The 24,132-nt window shown below is 41.6% G+C and overlaps 1 protein-coding gene across 3 annotated transcripts in view; it reads right to left on the bottom strand.

The window, feature by feature from the left end:
• KCNIP4 (potassium voltage-gated channel interacting protein 4) overlaps window positions 1-24,132 on the bottom strand; it is a 403,978-nt gene that overhangs the window by 111,351 nt on the left and 268,495 nt on the right. Inside the window, exon 2 of one of the 3 annotated variants that reach the window (XM_026648008.1) lies at window positions 6,662-6,763. The exons of the other annotated variants lie outside the window; for them this stretch is intronic. Within the exon in view, the coding sequence (XP_026503793.1) occupies window positions 6,662-6,763 (102 nt within the window). The remainder of the gene's footprint in view (window positions 1-6,661; window positions 6,764-24,132) is intronic. 3 annotated transcript variants of the gene reach the window in all.

Here is a 24,132-nt window from a genome sequence, read left to right as displayed (position 1 = left end):
AATCCCCAAAAGCCGGACATGTCCGGGAAAATCCGGACGTATGGTAACCCTAGATAAGAGGGAAGGTTCTCTCATGGACTGGTAACTGGTTAAAAGATAGGAAACAAAGGCTAGGAATAAATGGCCAGTTTTCAGAATGGAGAGAGGTAAATAGTGGTGTCCCCCAGGGGTCTATACTGGGCCCAGTCCTATTCAACGTATTCATAAATGATCTGCAAAAAGGGGTAAACAGTGAGGTGGCAAAATTTGCAGATGATACAAAACTACCCAAGATAGTTAAGTCCCAGGCAGACTGCGAAGAGCTACAAAAGGATCTCTCAAAATGGGGTGACTGGGCAACAAAATGGCAGATGAAATTCAATGTTGATAAATGCAAAGTAATGCACATTGGAAAATATAATTCCAATCCCAAATATAAAATGATGGGATCTAAATTAGCGGTTACCACTCAAGAAAGAGATCTTGGAGTCATTGTGGATAGTTCTCTGAAAACATCCAATCAATGTGCAGTGGCAGTCAAAAAAGTGAATAGAATGTTGGGAATCATTAAGAAAGGGATAGATAATATGACAGAAAATATCTTGCCTATATGTAAATCCTGTATGTAAATATATGGTATGCTCACATCTTGAATACTGCCTGCAGATGTGGTCGCCCCATCTCAAAAAAGGTATATTGGACTTGGAAAAGTTTCAGAAAAGGGCAACAAAAATTATTAGAGGTATGGAACGACTGCCATATGAGGAGAGATTAATAAGACTGGGACTTTTCAGCTTGGAAAAGAAACGAGTAAGGGGGGATATGATAGAGGTCTATAAAATCATGACTGGTGTGGAGAAAGTAAATAAGGAAGTGTTATTTACTCCTTCTCATACCACAAGAACTAGAGGCCACAAAATGAAATTAATAGGCAGCAGGTTTAAAACAAATACAAGGAGGTTTTTTTCACACAACGCACACTCAACCTGTGGAACTCCTTGCCAGAGGATATTGTGAAGGCCCAGACTATAACAGGGTTCAAAAAGAACTAGATACATTCATGAAGGATAGGTCCATTAATGGCTATTAGCCAGGCTGGACAGGGATGGTGTCCCTAGCCTCTGTTTGCCAGAAGCTGGGAATGGGCGACAGGGGATGGATCACTTGATGATTACCTCTTCTGTTCATTCCCTCTGCGGCACCTGGCATTGACCACTGTCGGAAGACAGGATACTGGGCTAGATGGACATTTGGTCTGACAAGTTAGGCTGTTCTTATGTTCTATCACAAAGTCAAGCTTGCCTGAGTAGCAAGATAGCTCGAAATGCCAATGGGGACTGTCTGTGACTCCATGTATATTGTCCAAGGAGTTTACACTTGTTGTTGATCAAATCTAAGTATAGAACTCACAACCAGTTTGGGGTTTGTGGCCTGCTTCTTCACAGACTGTCTGGAGGTTGGTATTCTTGCTTGTGAGCCTCTCCAGACAGCATGCACAATAACTATCTATTTTCTGTACATCATCCCTCAATTTTGTCCCAATTCAGCAACGCATTTAAGCATGTACTTAAGACCAACTTCATTCAGCAAAGCATTTAAGTATTGCCAAACTCAAGACCCCAAAAAATCATAAGATTTTTTTAAACAAAGACTATCTTGTGGGTTGTTGTTTTTTTTTGGGGGGGGGGGGGGGGACTCTGTCTTGATTTTGAACTCCCCTACCTAGTCCCAGTGTGTGACAATTCACGTGGCCCTCTTTGGCCCCTGCTGCACAGGCAATCACTCCCACATTTACCCGTCTTCTATCCGGCCTTTACCCCATTACTTCGGCCCACCGATATTAGTTCTACTCCCAGCATCAATTCAACTTCCCCAGCTTCACTTCTGCTCCTCTCCCATGCCCGGGAGGGCGGTGCAGTGGGATCTCTTCTCCCTCTTCAAGGCTGTGGGGGCAGCTCCCACAGCTCTTCACTCTACTCTACCCCTTCCCAGGCTAAATGCTGCAGGGAAGGGGAGGGAGAGGGAGAGCGACAGAGTAGAAGGACCAGTTGGTCAAAGGAGGAGGGAAGGAAGGAAGGAAGGAAGGAGAGTCACCCTGAGCTGGCTGGGCTTTTTCTTCTCCCTCCCTGCTCATGTGAGAATACTTTGGGTTGCTATAGGGAGGCAGAGAGCTCTGTCTGCAGCATCTCTGACTTGTTACTCTGCCCTAAGAGGCCAACAATCCATCAGAGGGCTGGAGCTTCTTGGGTCATTGCAAGAATGGCTCCAGCTCCATCCAAAAGCATGTCACTGGTGTAAAAATTCAAAGAGTTGGCAAGGATGTGTACTTAACTTTAAACCTGGGTTTAAGTTGCATTAAAGGTAATGGGAATTAAGCACATAGCTAAAATAAAGCAGATGTTTAAATGTTTTGTTGAACTGGGATAGAATGCTGAATTGGGGGCCTTTATGCATGCAAGTATCTATCTATTTTCCATGCAATATTATCTGAGTTGATCAAAGAAATTAAGATTTAGCGCACATAATTGTGTGCATGCCTGTTTTTATGGTCATCAAGTACTTGTTTTGAAACTATATCCATTAGAGTCACTTAAGAGTTCACAATGTACAAAACAAATTACGTTTTGGTAATGCTCACTTTCTTTCTAGTACTCTGGAATGCTGTCTGGCCAAACCAAATAGCAGTTATGTCAAATGGTGATAATAAATAGTGATGATGGGTGTCTTCAGTTGCGATGACACTTAAAATTAGTGCTATATTACTGACTAAAGTACAAAGAAAGATACTGACTCCATGTTCCCTTTTTAATATTCTGTTCCCAAATACAGTGAACTTCTATGTAAGTTTTACTTCAACTTGCCTTACTTGGTGGACAACACCACTTATTAGCAAGCAAGTGCAAGTCTCATGCTAAAAAACTTGTTTGTAAATACTTTTTATTGTTTGTGCAACAATCTATTTTATTGGGGGGAGGGCAGATTACTATTACTTGTATATCGGGCTTATAATTTTAGGTTTTAACTGATAAACATTGAAAGACACCCTGAAACAAAAGCTCCCACCAAAATCGATATTTATCCAATAAACACCAGAAAAACACAGGAAATCATTACTTGTATCTAAGGGCTGGTCTCCATGGAGCAGTAATGTGAACTAGGGGAGTATGATTTCTAAAGCACACTAACATATTACTCATTAATTGGTCTATGTAGACCCTGCTAGACACTAAAGGTTCCCTAGTGCACTTTAACATACCGCTGTTTGAAATAGTACATGCTAAACCACACTAGGGAACATTACAAAGAGATTACTTATTACAATATATACAGAGAAAGCCCCCGAACTCCCTGATTTTTGGACATTTACCAAAAAAACCCTCAAAAATTGCTAAAAATAACCCCTGAAAAATGAAATTAATAAACCCTGAAAAACAGAAGCTTTATTTATATAGCAGCAAAAAGCGTGCTAGGCTCTTCACAGGTATACAGAAAGGTTGCTTTCTAAACAACTTAAATTGCAAACCTATAGTCATGACTAATACCAATGTTCAGTTCTTTTCAGCTTTAGGTCACAAAGCTTTTTGTAAAGATGGGCAAGTATCACAGTGTCCTACAGGCTTTTGTATGTTACTATACATGTCAATCTCCCTGGACATTTTAAAAAGTATTTAAAAGTAGCCATCCTTCAACAAAAAAAACTTCAAAAACAGGCTTCAAAGAGAAACTGCAGAGTTACAATTCATTTGCAAACTTAACACCATTAATTTGGGCTTGAATAGGGACTGGGTGTGGCTGGCTCACTACAAAAGCAATTTTCCCTCTCTTGGTATTGACACCTCCTCATCAATTATTGGGAGTGGACAACATCCACCCTGACTGAATTGACCTTGTCATCACTGCTTCTCCACTTGTAAGATAACTCCCTTCTCTTCATGTGCCATTATATATATGCCTGTATCTGTAATTTTCACTCCATGCATCTGAAGAAGTGGGTTTTTTACCGACGAAAGCTTATGCTCAAATAAATCTGTTAGTCTTTAAGGTGCCACCAGACTCCTCGTTGTTTTTGAGCCAAGAATGAAACCCAAGTCTCCTGATATTCAGATTAGGGCCCTATCCATTGGACCACATCATCTCCTGTTGACTTAAATGGGACTACTCAAGTGAGTAATACTCTTCAGGATCAGTCCGAAGCGAGACAACTTATGAATGAATACAATGTTAAGAGGTTTTCTATCACACTGTATTCAACTCCAAACCTAATTTCTACTTTTAATTGTTCTTAACCTCCACCTATTTAACCTTCTCTTTGCATTAAACCTCTAACTATTTTCTCCTCTCTTTTTGGGTTTTTTGACTGCCTCTTTTTATTTATTTTTTGTTATTTTTCATCCCTATTCTGTTTTCACTTTTTTATGGTTTTTAATCTTTGCTTATTTTCACTTGATTTTATTTCTCTCTTTTCTGTTGTCTCTTGTCTGTTTCCTCCAGTTTGTTTATAAACTTTCTATCCTCTCCAATTATACTATTTAAACTCCAATTGAGTATCACCCCATCTGCAATTGTTGGTCTTAACCTTCCCTTTCCATGCTGATCCTTAGATTTCTTACCCAAGCCCCATACAACAGTCACAGCCTCTGATTCTTTGCTGCATTCCAGAAACTTTGTACTATTCCTATTGCATAAAGGGGCAAGAAAGCATCCCAGCACTCTCCAGCTGGGAATTCCACCCATCACAAAGGGTTCTCCTAAGTGGCACAGGACTAGCATAATGGCCTTACAGCAGGGGTGGGCAAACTACGGCCCAGGGGCTGCATCTGGCCCTTCAGATGTTTTAATCCGGCCCTTGAGCTGCTGCTGGGGAGAGGGGTCCAGGGCTTGCCCTGCTCCGGCGCTCCAGTCGGGGGCTGGCTCAGCGCAGCTCCCGGAAGCAGCAGCATGTCACCCCTCTGGGTCCTATGTGTAGGGGCAGCCAGGGGGCTCCGCACACTGCCTCCTTCCCAAGCACCGCCCCCGCAGCTCCCATTGGCCGGGAACCATGGCCAATGGGAGCTGCAGGGGCGGTGCCTGCGGACAGGGCAGTGCACCAAGCCTTCTGGCTGCGCTTCCAGGAGCTGCTTGAGGTAAGAGCCGCCTGAAGCCGGAGAGGGAACATGCCGCTGCTTCCAGGAGCTGCTTGAGGTAAGAGCCGCCTGAAGCCTGCACTCCTGATCCCCTCCCACCTCCCAACCCATTGCCCCAGCCCTGATCCCCCTCCCACCCTCCAAACCCCTTGGTCCCAGCACCCTTCTGCACCCCCAACCCCCTCATCTCCAGCCCCAACCCAGAGCCCGTATGCCCAGCCGGAACTCTCACCCCCCCCGACGCACTCCAACCTCCTGCCGCAGCCTGGAGCCCCCTCTCGCACCCTGAACTCCTCATTTCTGGCCCCAACCCAGAGCCCACACCCTCAGCCAGAGCCCTCACCCCCTCCCAGACCCCAACCCCTAATTTTGTGAGCATTCATGGCCCGCCATACAATTTCCATACCCAGATGTGGCCCTCAGGCCAAAAAGTTTGCCCACCCCTGCCTTACAGTATCACTCTTCCCCTTCCCCAGTGTAGGGGCAAGCTCTGTGTGTGGGAGGAAGCACAGAGAGACTGCTCGGTGCTCCAGCTATTTTGAGCTGCCAGAGTAGCCCATTGGTGGGTGTGGAAATCTATTATAAATTGGAATAGCCCCTGAGGCTGCTTAAAGTTACACCAGGGCCAGCGTAGGCACTCTGCAACTCTCAAATTCTGGGCTTGGCTAAGGACTCCCAGGTGTACATTTTCTGACCAGCTCACAATTGGGGCCAAAAAGTTACTCTTAAACCCATTATTATGTTAACTAATTTATAGAGGAAGATCCTATTGTTGTTAAAGTGGATTTACCTCTATTCAATTTAGCCCATATACAATACCAGGATGAGGTGGGTCTGAGCAATTATTCTTTCACAGATAGAGTCAGAGTACTGAAAGGACGTAGGTATAGTTTTCCTTTTTCTCTTGCCTTCTTTTTCTCACACATGCACTGTAAAGTGTTACCTCCAAAGCAGTTCACTGTTAAGTAGTTACAATTGCTTCCCCCAGAACCAGTTATACTGGTATTGTTCTATGGGCTGGCCATAAATGGCAGTTTAAAAACCATTAACACTTTTGTCCCACACACAGACCAAGCATTTCCTTTATCCCGTGAACTAATTCTTAATTGTTTACAGGGTTGGTGTAGCTGCCTTAGTTCCAGGATATTAAAAAGACAAGGTGAGTGAGGTAATATCGTCTATTGGACCAACTTCTATTGGTGAAAGGAGGATGATTTCAAACTTGTAAGTGGGAAAGCTTGTCTTTCACCAACAGAAGTTGGTCCAATAAAAAGTTATCATCTCACCCATCTTGTCTTCCTAATTCTTAATTACCTTTCAGAGGAAAAATACACAGCAGCTACTCATGGCAATGACACCTTGACATCAATTTGAGCAAGGATAAAATTGCTGAGAGTTGACATACCCCTCCAGAATTACCTCTTAAACATCAGTAGATCATTTGAGTCATTAGCAGATATCTTGTCTCCCAAATGAGCAGTTAATAACATAATTTTAAGAAGTATAGCTTGTGACACATGCAAACCTAAAAACAAAATCAAGTGAAAAATAAAACTTGCTTTGAATATCAGGAGATGTCGTTTTGGCAGCCGAGCAGGGCAAGAGCTTCATAAGCCGCTCTTTAATGCTGCGTTTGGTACTGTTCTGAGCGTAGAGGAAACCTAGAAGATACATTATCAGGACTGTTAACATGGCCTTAAGTACAGCTTATGTGCATGCTGCAAAACTCATCATGCCAAAATTCTGATGGGTAAAAGGGACAGGCAGCAGTGAGAGAATTCCAGCTTGCAAAAGGCAATCAGAAACATTGAAGAGGACAACAAAATTGCTTGTCTTTGCATATTTTCTATCGGGGCATTTTCCTGTGTGTGCCCCTCTTTAAAAGTGCTTATCTAGCATAATAAGGTGCAAAATGTAGACACTAACTCATGTCTTTAAAAGAGAACAAGAACTGTGGGTATTTTTAAAGATTTAAGTTACAAAATATTTACAAGCACTTCACTTTATTGTAATTATTTTAATTGACATGTGATTCAAATATGAAAATAAAACTGTTTTGTTGTCCCACATGAAGGTTCTCCAGCTCCATAAATGAATTTGCATCAAATGTTTGGACCATATCATTCATTTAGCAACTGTGATCACCAGCTGGCACTTTTGCCTTTCCTGAAAATTACAATGCTACTCGATACCCAGCCATTCCTCCGTTCTCTGTCCTTTGACATATAAATAATTATAACTACCCATTATACATTGTTTATATATAAATGGCAAGAAATGAGGATATGGCTGTTTAGTCAAAGTAAGTGTTAAAAAATGAGGAAGATTATTACTGACACGAATGTTAGCCTGCATTAGTGGAAAAGGAGTGGCCATAGTAGATGCCTGTGACTTCAAACCCCTTGGGTACATGTTAAACAAAATGTACGACACACACAGACAATCTCCTAGACTGATGTTTAAGGCAAGAGACAGAGTTAATCACTGGAAATCAGATAACTGATTCATCTTCCTGAGCAAGGTAGTGTTCAATCTGGGTATTATGAAATTCCCACACTTGTCATCTCTACCACATACAGCACTACTCAGGGCAGCACTTTTCCTGAGAGTTCCTGCTCTGGTAGCAGGGGTGAAGAATGAGTGGGGAAGGAATGAGGTGTGGTAGAGCCCACGGATGGTTCTGGCAACAGCTTCTACATCCTAGTGACCTGGATAATTTTGGGGTGTTCCAGCTGGGGTTCTGTGCTTGTGCTGAACGTTTGAGTGGAAAGTGTTATGAAGAAAAGCCATGCAATTTCCTCTCATCTCCTGAATGACTAGATCCCAGACTGTCCATCCTACCACCGCCAGCAAGCGGAAACAGTCTGTGGAGCCTGCAGTGCTATCTGGGAAAATGAAAGTATTTTTAAAGGTTGATCTTTTAAAAAGATCTTAAAAATTAAAAACATAGAAAAAAGTTGGGAAAATGTTTTTAAAATGTTGAAAGAAGTGAGGAAAGAAGGAAAGGCTTTGGCGGGGGGTGGGGGTGGGGAGGAGGAAGGGAGAGAGAAGGCAGAAGATGTGAGAGTCAGTCCTGAAGGGAAAGCAGATAGGGGAGAAAATTTGAGGCAATGTCAGCTTTCGAGAGTGGCTAGGAGGGCCCAGTTTCAGCACAGGACCAAGGAAATCTGAATTAACTCTTGGGGAATCTATTTTGAAAAACTGTTTAACAACAATGAATGTATTATTATTTGTATTACTGTAGTGCCCAGTGGCTCCACTCAGGATAGGGACCCCACTATGCTAGGCACTGCACAAACCCATCGTAACAGACAGTCCCTGCCTCAAGGAATAGCTCAAGCTTCAAAGACTACTTTGAATATAAAACTGACCCATGAAATTCAGGTTGTCTTTTGACTGGCGGCGTAGCTAGGCTGTCTAACAACTGCATCGTGAGCTAGATATAGATCTAGCTTGCTGAAGAGTCTTGTTCAATCTTTTTTATTTTGTTTTGTGTTACTAATTCTTGAAACAATGCATTCCAATGAAACTTAATCCTAACTCATCAACTTTGTTACTATTTACTTCCAATATAGTTCTGCAGACGTGCATTGTATTTTACAAAACCAATAAAAGATGTATTCCTTCTCCTAAAGGGTTTGCAATCCAAGATGCTGGATTGGCTACCCTTGTGCCCATAGAATTCAGTGGAGTCCCAGTGGGCTTAAATGTAGCTCATCTACTTGCATCATTGAGGCCAAAGGTAAGCTGAGAAAAACTGGAAGCGATGACAACACGAGAAGGGGTAAACAAGAGGTAGGACGGCATAATTTTGTTCTCAAGTTGAAGACTACTGCATATATCTTGAGGGTTACAAAGAATGTTTTTGTTTATAAAGATTTTACACTAAGAATGGGTATAAGGTAAAGGGGCTGGCCAATCTTCTCATAGCACAGTGAATCAGCAAGCAAGCTTATACCTTCTGGTGGCTGCAATGAGTTCATCCTGGGACCATACAGGCATCTGTGATGCTACAGCCACCCAGTACAACCCTCACAATTTCCAAGGAGTCTCAGCTCACATGTTGTGAATGCTTAACCTGAATGATTACTTCCCTGAAGCATTGAAATGACATATGGAACAGTTTTCATGAAGAAGCGCAAGTCCATACCCTCAGAGTGGGGGATGGGGACTGTACATACAGGAAAATTTAGGTGTCCAGCTCCATAACTAGAGGTCACTGAGGATGAAGACTAAAAATGGGGATGAGGTGAGAAGTTATTTGTGACAGTAAAAGTTGTATATGTGTGAGCACTTACTCCTGCATATAATGACTGTAGAGTATATTATACCATCATAATCACAGCATTTGCATTATTATAATGAAAGACTATGTCAGCACATTATAAATCTTTATTTTCAACCAAAATGTTCAGCCATGTTAAATTTAAATGATTATTAAAAAACTAACTGCATGTTTGCACTCAAATTCTGAAATTACATCAATTTTATGTTGACGTTCAATAAGTCATTATAATGGACAATATGGTAACCACTTTTAGTATTGTAAAGGAAAATGTAAAGTGTCTAAGTTAGTAAATTTTTAGAAGTGAATTTAGTGCTGATACAAGTTGACAGAGTGGCCATTATTTATCCACAGAATACAGTACAAGTTCCTCTCACTGCCCAGCCAATGTGTCTCAAACATAACCCGTAGGAATCTAGAAGAGGACAGAGCAAGGTTGTACACTGTCCTACCATGTGCCCCAACTCTGCTTTGAAAAGCACAGTAGAATCACTATGAGTTGGATTATAAAACTCACTCATTCACCTTACTTGATGAGTAGCTCCATTGATTTCAATGGATCTGGTCATAGAGTAAAGTACTATTCAAAACAAAAAAGAAAATGACAATCTGGCCATATGCATGCTCAGTTATTTTATCTCTGCTGAGACTGTGGGTGGAAAAAACAGTTAAGGCCAAATATTGTAGTATTTTGTTGTGAAATACTGTAGATATCTGCCCACTGCGAAATAGGCTGGGAAAACTGAAATGCTAGTAGATAACATTTGGTTATTACCAACATGAGACCGATTAAAACTGGTAATCTAAGGTGAAAGGCTCCATATCTCATTACAAGCTCTCATAGCCAATTCTCAAACTATTCTTTGTAGAATGCTGATAGTCCAGGAAGCACTATTAAGTAGATAAAGAAGCTGCTTCCGCCACAGTGCTGGAACATAATAATAGTAGCATATCTATAATGATTTATAGGCCTGATTTTCTCAACTCTTCTTGGTTTGGTTTATTTAAGGGCTTATCTTCAATGCAAAGTTAACTTGGGTCTTGCTCAGGTGTTGCCCCAACCTGGCTCCCATCTATACACAAACCCTCTGGCCTGACTGTGGTGCAGATTTATACACAATTCCTTCCATGTGTCCAGGACAGACAACTTCTTCCACAATTCACTGGGAAAGAATCAGCTTCCTGCAGCACTAGAGAACCATATGACTCCAGAAGTCCTAATGCCTGACAGCAGTAAGTACAATACCAAGGTGGACTCATTAACTCGAATGGCTTTGCGGTGTGGTTGGTCAGACCCAAGCAAGGCTAACCCAGGTGCTGATCACACAGCTTAACTTTACTATAAAGACATATCCCAAGAGTGGCTTTTGTTATATACTATAAATCATATTCTGTTATAATGTCATAACTCCAGAGGTCAATGGAGTTATTCCAGATTTACACTGTATAAGAGCAGAATTTGGCCCTGTGATTATAAGTAGAGCTGTTGATTAATCGCAGTTAACTCACGTGATTAACTAAAAAAAAATTAATCAAGATTAAAAAATTAGTCGCAATTAATCACAGTTTTAAGCACACTGTTAAACAATAGAATACCAATTGAAATTTATTAAATATTTTTGGAAATTTTTCTACATTTTCAAAAATATTGATTTAAATTACAACCGTATACAAAGTAGACAGTGCTCACTTTATAATGTATTTTTTTATTATAAATATTTGCACTGTAAAAATGGCAAACAAAAGAAATAGTATTTTTTCAATTCACCTCATACAAGTACTGTAGTGCAATCTCTTTATGGTGAAAGTGCAACCTACAAATGTAGATTTTTTTGTTACAATAGTTTTACATTGTTTTGTTTTGAATGCAGTTAAGAGCCTACAAGTCCACTCAGTCTTACTTCTTGTTCAGCCAATCGCTAAGACAAACAAGTTAGTTTACATTTACGGGAGATAATGCTGCCCGCTTCTTATTTAGAATGTCACTTGAAAGTGAGAATAGGCTTTCGCATGGCACTTTTGTAGCTGGCATTGCAAGGTATTCACATGCCAGATATGCTAAACATTCGTATACCCCTTCATGCTTCGGCCACCATTCCAGAGGACATGCTTCCATGCTGATGATGCTCGTTAAAAAATAATGCATTAATTAAATTTGTGGCTGAACTCCTTGGGGGAGAATTGTATGTCTCTTACTCTGTTTTACCCGCATTCTGCCATATCTTTCATGTTATAGCAGCCTCGGATGATGACCCAGCACGTTTGATTTCTAAAGATAGCTACAGCACTCGACCCAAGGTTTAAGAATCTGAAGTGCCTTCCAAAATCTGAGAGGGACACGGTGTAGAGCATGCGTTCAGGAGTCTTAAAAGAGCAACACTCCAATGCGGAAACTACAGAACCTGAACCACCAAAAAAGAAAATCAACCATCTGTTGGTGGCATCTGACTCAGATGATGAAAATGAACATGCATCAGTCCACATTGCTTTGGATGGTTATAGAACAGAACCCGTTATCAGCATGGACGTAGGTCCTCTGGAATGGTGGATGAAGCATGAAGGGAAATATGAACCTTTAGTGCATCTGGCACATAAATATTTTGTGATGCCAGCTACAACAGTGCCATGCGAATGCCTGTTCTCACTTTCGGATGATATTGTAAACAAGAAGCGGGAAGCATTATCTCCTGCAAATTTAAACAAACTTGTTTGTCTGAGCGATTGGCTGAACAAGAAGTAGGACTGAGTGAACTTGTAGGCTCTAAAGTTTTACATTGATTTATTTTTGAATACAGGTTTTTTTGTACATAATTATACATTTGTAAGTTCAACTTTCATGATAAAGAGATTGCACTACTGTACTTTTATTAGGTGAATTGAAAAATACTATTTCTTTTGTTTTTTTACAGTGCAAATATTTGTAATAAAAATAAATATAAAGTGAGCACTGTACACTTTGTATTCTGTGTTGTAAGTGAAATCAATATATTTGAAAATGTAGCAAATATCCAAAACAGTTTAAATAAGTGGTATCCTATTATTGTTTAACAGTGCGATCAATCGTGATTAATTATTTTAATTGTGCCATTAATCATGATTTTTTTTTAAAATCGCTTGAGAGCCCTATTTATAATCCAACTCAAAAACAACTCACCAGATGACATCAAGGTGGTAATGGAAGAAACAAAACCAAAAAACCCCAGGAGGTTCTCCCTTTAGTTATGGTGGTAAATTAATTACAGTACCTTGAAAATGTATTCACATGGTTAGCCAATATCATATAAGGTAGAACCCCATTTATCTGACCCGCCGTGTTAACCACAACCAGCGGCACACTGGTCTAGAAGAGGGCAAACTCTCCTGTTGCCCACTAGATGGTGATGCAACATTGCACTTTTCCATTCTCCGGTTTATCTGGATTTTTATTATCCTATCTGGTCCCAGTTAGATTGGATAAATTGAGTTCTGCTAAACTTCTAAAAGTTATACTATACTTATGCTAACTACATGCCATACTCCCAAGTATGCATTGCAAATCATGCCAAGCATATAGTGGAAATATATTTGTAGTAAACTGTGCATGATCTCTGTTCCTTGTACATGTAGAAACTGGCAAAAACAAGATGTATGTTTTTTAAGATTTGTAAATATGAGCAGTGCCAGTTATGTGTTTTAGGGATAACAGATATAAGATGCCTTTGTGATGTGCAAATTAATTAGAAACTAGATAAGAACATGTGTGTAAGGTCTTTAATTAATGAAGTAGAATTTTCTATCCGTTATAAACAGCTGAGGTATAAAAAACGGATTGTAGTTGTAATAAATTTGGAATAATGAAGACTTGGTAAATTATTAATTCCTTTTGTATTGTGCTGATTTATATAATCTGATTGAACCAAGCTATCTGACAACTTATCAATAAAGAACTGAACCCATTGGTATCAACGTTTTCTACATTCTTTTTCCTTAAATTTCCTCACCTTTCCTCTCTTTTTGTAGACTTCATTTACCATCTTAACATTGGCAAAGGCTGTAGGTGAGCAGCTCCCAATTACATTCCTGTTCCATTTTTCACTTGGCAGTAGCTGCTGTCACCAGCTGGTGAGGGCAATGTTCTCAACTTTCTGTGACCAAATGCATAGCTAAGTTGCCCTCTATTTCTGTCCACATCACAGGTTTCAAGTCACCTAACCAGCAAACAAGTTGCCATTGCCAACGCGTTGCCAGCCTAGCTTAAAATATTAATTACAGGTTAAGTACATAAAGGAAAACAAATACAAAAGCAAATAATGAGAAAACGGTCACACAAAATAAGATTAAAGACAATCGTGGAAAGGCCGAAAGAAAACACATTGTTTCAAAGCATCAAGAATACATTTCATCTTAAAAACCTTGAAATCAACCTTGAAACCTGAAAATAAATCATAGATTCATACATCTGTGCTGCTCCATTTTAGACCCTCCAGAAGAGAATAGTGTTACGAGCATGTGGTCATTTTTCTCTTGTGACACACACTCTCTCATACACCAAGGATGCTATTACATATAAATGTCAGATAGCAACAGCAGAAGATGAGACATGAATTATGGGTGAAGTGAGTATTGATGGCGATAAATGTTTTTTCACAGGAAATATATTATCTAAATGATAATTATGGTTCCTTTCTGCCTTTATTTCTCAGTTTCAGTCTGGAAAAGCTGTGTACAGAGTAATCTTTCTGACTGGTTTTCCTGGGCAGAGAAATGAAGCAGAGTACTGTTTCATAATTTACAGCCCTGTTTAGTTCACAAGTCACGCTTTTGAACTATAGTTACTGTTTTTCTTCCTGGCATGTAAGTCTACAGATGGCAAGTGAATAAAATAGCAAATAATATTTTCCCTTAGACATTATGTCTCCTCCAGATCAATAAATATCACAAAGTTATGATGGGTAGGGAGACAATGAGGCTCCGGGTACATCCCCTTTTGTACCAATGATTGGGTCATTTATCTTTGTAAGAAGGAGGAAAAGCCCCATGCTCTAATACTCCCAAATGTGAATTTTTTGGAGGATAGTTAGTACAAGTCCCATAAAACCAAGCAGTTAATGGACCATGCCTAGTTGCATAGGTCACATTTCCAAATTAATATTTTACTACCACGTGACAGTCTTGTACAATAATTAGATGAGTGGTGTCTCATGTAGGCACCTTCTGGTGGGCTCAATTACAGCTGTACAACTCATTTTCTCCCAAAGTCAAAAGAGCTGGCAGCCCCAATATGGTGGTCAGGAGTCAGCTCAGATGGAGAGGAGATGGGGACAAAAGCAAGTTTAGTTTCATTTTCACAGTTCATGACTTGTGCAGGCAGCCAAGGCATAATCCTCAGAGGGACTATTTATGTAACCAAACTGGACAAGCAATGTAATAGTTCACAATGTAATTATCATGCCTGCCCAGTCAAGTCTCTATGGTAGAGCCAAAAACAGAGCTCCTAGAGCTGTCAGCTGGCTGTTCTTTACAACTATGGCCAGCCTATACATTTTTTTGCCAGGCCTGCAAGTTACCACCAGTTATATATCTCCTGTATTAAAAAAAAAAAAAAAATCCTGTCCTGTCCTCTCCTCCCCTGCCAAAAAACTAACCTAACTCCTGTTCACAATGGTCGCACACCAGTATGTCCCCATCAGCTTCATAGAATGCAGAGTTGTGTAAACCCCAGCAAATCTATCATCTGAAGGAGCCACTAAGAAGCTGAATTGATTAAACTAATGGCAAGATGGGCAAACATATGCATTTTAGGGACCATTGCAGAGATTGGTCATACTACAATGCTGTTGCTCTCCCATGCATGAAACCCATCTGTGTGCACCCACTTCAAATCAGCCCTCTATAAGAGTCACATTCATGTGAAGTCTAATACTCTGGGCATTGAAAGGCAAACCTACAGGCAGCACAGCTGTACAATGCTGCTACTGACCTAGATGAGGGACAGGCATCCACTTTTCTGCTCACCTCCACTGAACTACAGGTAAGAATGAGATGGAGTTGGGGGGAGGGCTTGGAAACAAAGATAATGTGTGGGCTGAGAGAAAGGCCTGAGAATTACTAAATGTGCCAAACAGAGGAAGTGGGAGATATGAGGGTGGGAACTAGGGAGGCAAGAGGAAACGGGAGATGGTGGAAGGAGAGAGGACGAAGGAAGGCAGGATAAAGATGAAGAGATGGAAAAAAGACAAAGCATAAGAAGTTACTCACCTTCTGCAGTAATGATGGTTCTTCAAGATGTGTCCCCCTATGGGTGCTCCACTGTAGGTATGTCTGCATCCCTGCGCTGCTGATTGGAGAATTTTGGTACCAGTGTCTGTTCGGTCCCTCACTGGAGGTTGGGGCTTCGGAGTCGAGTCTGTTATGGATGATGGTACCGTGGTGCCAAATTTGGCATCTGAGTTCCCCAGGTTGGCATAGTGTTCTGCAAAGGTATGTGCCGATGTCCAGGTAGCTACTCTGTAGATTTCTGATATAGGGATACCCAACGGATGAGGAAACCGGTCGAATGTGTGCGGACTGTAGATGGAGATGCTAAGTTGGAATCTGGTAACAGAGTTTGATACCGTTCAAGAGCCATTTAGAGAGTCTTTGAGCTGAAATCGCTGTGCCTTTGGGCCCATCTGAAATGGAGAGGAAGAGTCTCAGAGATTTTCTAAAAAAATCTTGTCCTGTCCAAATAAAAGACCAATGCCCTCCTTACATCTAGCATATGGAGGATGGCTTCCCTATTATCCTGGTTAGGCTTAGGATAAAAGGTTGAAAGGTGAATGTGTTGGTTCATGTGAAATCCTTGGGGGTGAACTTTGGATGTGGTCTAAGCGTGACTTTATATGGGAAGAATTCTGTGAATGGGGGATGTGCCATCAGGGCCACTATCTCCCCTATCCTTCTTGCTGAGGTAATGGCAATCAGGAATGCCATCTTCACGGAAAGGTGAGTTAAAGAACAAGGGGCCATGGGTTCAAAGGGTGGTCTAGTCAGTCCTTTTAATACTAGATTGAAGTCCCATTGTGGGGTAGGAAGCTTGGGTTGGGGAAAGAGGTCCAACTATGCCTTTGAGAAACCTCTTTGTAATCAAGTGGGGAAAAACTGAGCACCCTTCTAGAGTCCCAATTTCTTGAGATCCAACATATAGTCTAGGACTATGGGTAGAGTGGCCATATCCAGTGTGACCCTTTTGGACTGGCATCAGATCCGGAACCTAGTCCACTTCTGTAGATAAGTACGACAGGTAGTCATTTTTCTACTGTGTAATAACACTTCCTGTACCTCTTCAGAGCATGATGTCTCTATGAGCTGGAACCATGAAGGCTTTGAGGTTGTATTATCTGCAGGTTGGGATGGAGAGTGCATCTCTTGTTCTACAAGAGGAGGTAAGGAATGATCGGAAGAGTCACTGGTGGACACAGCGCCATCTGTGACAGGTAAGGGTACCATGTCTGTCTGGACCAGGTGAGAGAGATCAGTAGGATGTTTGCTTTTTCTCTTTTTTATTTTCAACAAGACTTTCAGCAATAGAGGGAATGAGGGAAAGGCATAAAAGAGGCCCTTGTCCCATGAGAAGAGGAGAGCGTCCCTCATGGAATGCTGGCCAATGACCACTCTGGAGCAGGACCATGGGCATTTCTTGTTCCAGTAAGAAGCGAACAAGTCTATTATTGGTGGCCCCCATCACTGGAATATGTTGTGGAGTATCATTGAGTCTATCCCCCACTCATGGTCATGTAGGAATTTGTGTCTGAGACTGTTCACTATCATGTTATATACTCCTGGTAAGTAAGTCGCTGATATTGTAACGTTGTGGGAAATGCACCAACTCCATAGCTTTAGTGCTTCCATACAAAAGGAGGGTGATCTGGCACCTCCTTGATGGTTTATGTTATAAACATAGGCTATATTGTCTGTCATGACCTTTGTGTGTGTACCTCTGATCATTGGCAGGAAGTGAGCACGGGTATTCCTGACTGCTCTGAGTTTGAGTAAATTGATGTGAAGGCACGTCTTGGATGGAGACCATTTGCCCTATACTGTTAGATAATTGATATGTGCAACCTATCCTAGGAGGGGAGCTTTGGTGGTGAGAAGTAGTGATGGAGGAAGTTTGAGCAAACTGGATTCCCGTGCAAGAGTTTGCTGGATCTTTCCACGAATTCAGGGATTGTTTGATTTTAGTGGGCATCAATAGCAGTTTGTCTAGGTTGTTCTTGTTCAGTCTGCAAACCAAATTGAACCAGGATTGGAGGCATCTCATGCGGAGTCTGGCATAAGGTATCACCAATGTGCCTGTGGCCATGAAGCTGAAGGAAATGTCTGGCTGATATTTGGGTGCTGGACTGCACTCTAAGCATGGAGAAACAGAGGAATCTGTGATGTAGGAGTGCTCTCTCTCGGACAGAGTTGAGGTGTGCTCATTTGAATTCTAGTCTTTGTACCAGTATTAATGTCAATTTTTGTGCATTGATTTGCAGACCTAGATTCTTCTCAGCTAACAGTTTTGTACCTTGAAAAAGAAGGTCCTCCCCAGTTGTTTGCACCTCTTTGGGGAACGCAGATAAGTGCAGCCAAGAGGCTCGTCTTATCACGAAGGCAGTGTCAGCTGCGTCAAGTGCAGACTAAAGTGATGTCTTTGCCACCAATTAGTCTTCATTAACAATGGCTTTAAATTGCTCTTTGTGCAAATCTGGGAGCTGCTCAATAAAGGAATTGAGTTTTGAGTAGTTTAAGAAATTGTATTTTGCTGTTAAGGCTTGATAGTTTGCAATATGGAACTGAAGAGTGGCTGATGAAAATGTTTTTCTCCAAAAAGATCTAGATGCTTCCAGTCCTGGTTCTAGTGAGTGGATTTGAAATGTGCTGGCGGCCTCCACGTCCATGATGATCAAATTGTGAGGTGGGTGGGAGAAGAGAAATTTGCTAGCATGTAATACTTTTTGTTGGCCCGCTTGCATGTTGGCAGGACTGACGCAGGGTTCTGCCATATGAGTTTGGTAGGGTCCAAGAGGGTCTTGTTAATAGGGAGGGCTACTTTGGACAAGGTAGAAGAATGTAAAATGTGCACTAGTTTGTAATGTGACTGCTCACCTCCTGTAGTGGTATCTGCAGTGCCTCTGCCGCTCACTGGGCCAGCTCCTGAAACAGCTTAAAGTCATCTGCCAATGATGGTGGAGGCGGCATCACCATCTCATCTGGTGATGACAATAAGAAATTAGTCTGTGGGGGGGGGATGTAGATTCCTCTTCGACTTCAGCCTCTTGTTCCTCTCAATTGTTCAGGGGGGTTGCATGCCCTTGATGCAGCAGCCAAAGGAGGATGTCTTCTTGGCTCTTTATAAGCCACGCTAGAGTCACGGGAGGCACGGGGTGTGTGCGCCTGCCAATGGTCTCAGTAGGGCCACTGAGAGGGTGGGAAGGGGCCCAGTGCTTGGTACCATGTGATGGTACAGTTGAGGTCCATACTGGAATTGGGTGAGAGAAGAGGCAAGAGACCATGTCTTCTTACTCACTATCTGACTCAGTGGATGAAAAAGGGGGTATACAGTATGATGTTGCCAGCAAGTCTGGAGTTCTGGGTGGACTCGATACCGGGGCCCCGGTAGATCCGGTGCGTCAGACACCAAAGGTTTCTCATGTACTGGAAGGTGTCGGTACTGATGGTGGCTGTCAGTGCAGAGAGGTCTACATCAAAGGAGACGGTGATTTGGACCTGATAGTGCAGTCCCCCAGTACCTGGCAAGCCAAAGACAGAACTAACATCAATGTCTGTACCGAAGGAACCTTCCCCAGGGTGGATTCTCTGGATTTCTTCAAATCCAGTCACTATTGATGATTCCTTGCCTGTGCCCACTGGGTACTTTGGCAGGCCAACATGCTCTGGTGGGGCGGTACCACGCAAGCCTGGGTACTGGACTTAGATGGCTTCAGTGCTGTTGGTACCAATGAGACCGAGTGAGCCAGAGATCATTTTCAGTTCAGTCAGGGCTTGCTGGGGGACTCACAGCCCTTTTCTTGGAGGCCTTACGTGAGTGGCTCGTGGACATCTTCTTGGGCTCACCTCCCTTAGAAGTAGAGGGTTGTGGCAAGGCTTCCCGCCATCTGGGGTCTTGGCGTGGCTCAGAGGATGATTCAAAGGCTGCCTCCTTTAGGAGAAGTTCTCTGTCCTTTCTGGATCTGGGCTTCAGTTGTTGGCACAAACCACACTTCTGCAGAATGTGGTTCTCTCCCAGGCAGCAGACACACTGAGAATATCCGTCAGTCACTGAGACAGATTCCTTGCTTCTGAGACAGTCCTTGGAACCCGGTGAACTGGGCATACACCATCCAGGGGGGTCCGCAGATGGGGTGTGTTTGTGTGTGTATGCCAAAGGAAAACAAAGTCTAAAGTCAAAAATAAAGGGAGATTCTTTTGGTGATAAAGGAGTAAAGAAAAGAAAGGGAAGCTCCAAAAAGGTAGCTAAAATTAACAATTCTGAAGAAGTTAACGATCTGCGCTAATGGGCAGCTAAAGCTCCAACTGTAGCCAGGGGCAGTTGAGAAGGAACTGAGGAGGGTTCGACTGCGCACCGTTGGTTAGCCTCATGGCAGAGACAGGGCAAAGCATGCGCAGACCAAACAGACACTGCTACCAAAATTCTCTGATCAGCAGGGCAGGGACACAGAGACACCTACATTGGAGCACCCATAGGGATACTACTAAAAGAAGAAGAGGGAGAAATGGCCATCCTTTTTGCCTTCCCTTCCCCTGTGCCAAACTCCCTAACCCCCCTCAACTATACCACATAGTCCCCTCCTAGCATGGACAAACATCCAGTTTTTAAACAGGAAAATCTGGTCATTCTATAAACAAACTATTAATATTTTTGAACATAAACCCCATCTCAAACAGTTGAGAAATGTACCAATGCCCTGATAATATGGGATTCATTTTATCACACACACACAGAGCGTGTGAATAAAATTAGCTGGCTTATTATAGCAATGGCTACATTTAATCAAGTTCACCAGCTTAACCTTGGAAGTCTAGTTTGAATTAAATGTAAAGTGGGTGAGCAGGTGGCGAGGTTCACATTGGACCAGACTGCATCCAATTAATCTTTTGGATGCTGTAGTAGCATCCAGTTTCATCACCTTCTGCTCCTGGTAGGTATTGGATGAATATAAAACAAGCTATTTAACCAATTGTAACAGATACAAATCATGACAGACCTATAAAAAACATCAAGAAGAAAAAGAAGGTTCCATATTAGAGGTGAAACTGCAATATGAGACAAAAGTAATCTTGGGAGAGCAAGGGGATAGGCATGCAATTTTATAAATTGTAAAAGTAACTTATGCCCCTATAATAGTTTCAGGGCAGGTTCTTTTTCTGAAGCTTCTCCTAAGCAAAGTAATCTCCAATTTTCATTTTCAGGCTGGGATGCTCAAAGGCATTCTGGGGAAAAAACCTCAAATACTGAACTAGAGAACTTAATAGCCAACAACCCTCTGAATATAATGCTCTTTCTCAATAGCCTGAGACAACTACATAGCCTACTTTTCAATTTCTGCTCTGACTGGGACATAATTGTACTGTACTTCTGAAAAGAAAATATTTACAAGTAGACTTCTTTTGAATGACAAACTAGTGAATACAAATGTCTGGTAGAAGCAGGACTCCTTGATACCAACAATATCGGATAGTTTTATTTCATATTCAAGAATGCCTGCCTTCCCAGAAGAGGACTGTGATAGCTTTATTCCAGCACTTCAACAATTTACAGAAAGGATACATAATACAGGTACAGATAAATATAGAGGGATAAGATGGGCCATTTTCCAAATCACACTCTGACTCATTAAAGATAACCAGAATATTGTAGTTCAATATACAGTATAACAGCTTTAATAGCATTTTCATTGCTAGCCTCTAGCTAGAGAGTTCCTAGGCAACCAGTGGAGGTTATATTGTTAAGCATCAGTCCTCGTTTTTCAGAATGGGTAAGGATTACTTATGAGCTCTTGGTTTTTAAACTTGCCATGGACTTTGTCCACCTTACTTCACAGAAATTCTTTCTATTTTATTCTCCACTCCTGATACTCACCTCCATCCCTCCACGCAATCTCATCACCAATGGTGTGATACCTTTCTCCTATATAATGATGCTATCTGTAACAGCCTTTCTATGTTTTTCCTTATCATCAGCTTTCCATCTCATTTCTAAGATTATCTCAAAACAGCTTTTCTTCCTTGCTTTTGATTGTGCTCCCCCATGTTATTATTATTTAACTCCTGAAAGCATTTGGGGGATATTATATCACATCATCCTAGTACTTGAATTGAGGTAACCTGTTTTTTTTTTTTGTATATTCACATAATGTGTAATTGTTTCTTTTTTTAAAAGCCCTAAAGAATTCAGCTTCAATGTGAATTTTGCTAAAACAGTGAGAACTGTAAGTGGCATAAATGATGAAGCTAAAATTTAAAGCATTGTTAAAATTGACCATAAAAATGCAAACTACTCCTATTGGCAAAAAAGATTCCCAAATGGAAGGATATAATATAATCAAAAAATTGGGAGCAGAGAAGAATTTACTGCTGAGAAAACTATTTCTTATACAGAGTATAGTAAAGACTTGAAATAGCTAATCTACATGGAATAATAAAAAAAAAACAACAAACAGGCATAAAGAAGTATGTTCTTCAGATAATTTGAAACATTTCTTCTGGTGGATGGTAGAGAAGTAGAGGCAACAAAAAGGTGGAAACAAGAAAAATAAAACAGGCACAAAGTTTCACCTTGACTTGGTTACTGATGTTATTTAATCTTTCATGCAAAAATGCTTGGTCTGCTTTAATGATCTGATTCAGTAAAAATGACCACTCCTTATTTTATTTAATTAGATAATGAAGGCCTGATTTTTCAGAGACTAGACACTGTCAGCTCTACCTGTGCAAAGTGGATGCTGCACCATATCAGTGCAGAATTGGGTCCTTCAGGTATAGTCCAATTTAAAAAATACTTTTTGCAGCTTCTGAATTGTATGGGATCCTCAGCCATAGACAAGGGCCAGATTCTACCACCATGTACACTGGCACAAAATGGATTAAGACTATTGAATCCATGAAGTAACTCTGGATTTACACCACTGTAAGTGATGATGGAATCTGGCCCTAAGTCTGATTGCTGAATTAGGCATTCTGGGCCCAATTCTGCAGTGATGAACAGTGCTTTAAGTTAAACAGCAGGAGTAAGTTGGTCTGAAAACAGAGGTATAAATGACAAAGTAGTATAAATTGCATACATTTCGCATTCAATGTACAAAACATGAGTAATTGCATGCTGAAGGAGTTTAGCAGAAGAAGCAATTAGGTAGGAGAGTGAAAGATAGGGTATGGAAAAAGCACAAATTCATAATGATTTGTCAATATGATGATCGATTATAATGATACTGGGGATGTCATGGTTTTAGGAAAATTAGGTGTCACCATAGAAGAACTTCACTGAGTGAGGGTCTAGAAATCCCTCAATATCTTATCATAGGTTAACCCCTTTCCAGGTTGATGTAAACAATGCATGATGGTTATTTATGTCCACTGGGAAAATTTCAATATGAAAAAATAAAGTCTTAACAAAAGAAGGGAAACTCCCAACTCTGCCAACAAATTTTAAATAGTGTCGAAAATGTGTAAGCCAGAACTCAAAGCCAGTCTCCTACCTCCTGTCTTCCCCTCCATAAAGGAGCCAGTCACCACAATTAACATCAACCTGAGGAGGAAAGTAAAAGGAACACAGCAGCAGGAGCAGTCTGATCAGTTGGTTACTCCCACTCCAAAGAGTGTCCAAGCTGCCAGGAAGGAGAGATCCCTCATTCCCAGCCAGCCACTGCAGCAGAGTCGGGGAGCAGCCAGGGAAACCTGACATGGCCACTGTTGCCACCCCAGAAAGTCCCAGAGCCGCCAGCGGAAAGAGGAAGCAGGAAGAGGTCTTGGTCCCAACCAGAGTCAGCCATCAATTCCTGCTCAGGCACCTGATTCCTCAGATGGGGAGGGAAACAGAGTGCAGGTGTAGAGTAGGAACTTTGATCTGCTAGCCTCTTGCTCCGCTTCAAAGGAGGGACAGCAATGGGAGCCCAGCCTGCGCTGCACAATGCCTGAGACCTCATGGGCTTAGCTTGGGCAGGTGAAAAGGATCAAGTTGGAGCTTTGATGAGTGTCTTGCAAGGATCTAGCCCTTGGAGTGTTCATCAGCCCAGATGTTTGAAGTTTCTGAGTGGTTAATTGCTCTCTGGTGATGAGGGGTGAAGCTCAGATGAGTGAAGCAGGGAAGATGTGGTATAAAAAGTCACTTGCTAGGCAAACTCAAGAGTCGTGAAGAGAGGCAGCTAACAGGACAGTTTTAGAGGGAGTTGAAAGAGGGAGTGAGAGAGGCTCAGTACAGCCTGTGATATCAAGATGGCCAGTGATGGAACAGTACTGGTGACTTGGTGGATATGCCATATTCTCTTTCCTGCTTGAAGTCAGAGGGGACTTCCTGTGCATGAAGTACAAGTTGGTGTTTGTGCTGGAGGAACAGATTCTTGCATTAGAGGGGCAAGCTGAGGCACTACTAAGAACACTGGTCTACAATTTTTGAGAAGTCGTCTGCTTCAGAGATAAAATGTGCTATTTATTATGTATTTTGATGTGCTGAATTCAAATATGACAATTAAAACAACTGATTGGCTACTGTTTCTAAGATAT

Source organism: Terrapene carolina, unplaced genomic scaffold, assembly GCF_002925995.2.
Source record: "Terrapene carolina triunguis isolate 2854851 unplaced genomic scaffold, T_m_triunguis-2.0 Scaffold66, whole genome shotgun sequence".
In the NCBI taxonomy this organism is placed as follows: Eukaryota; Metazoa; Chordata; order Testudines; family Emydidae; genus Terrapene; species Terrapene triunguis.
This window is presented reverse-complemented; position numbering and strand designations above follow the sequence as displayed.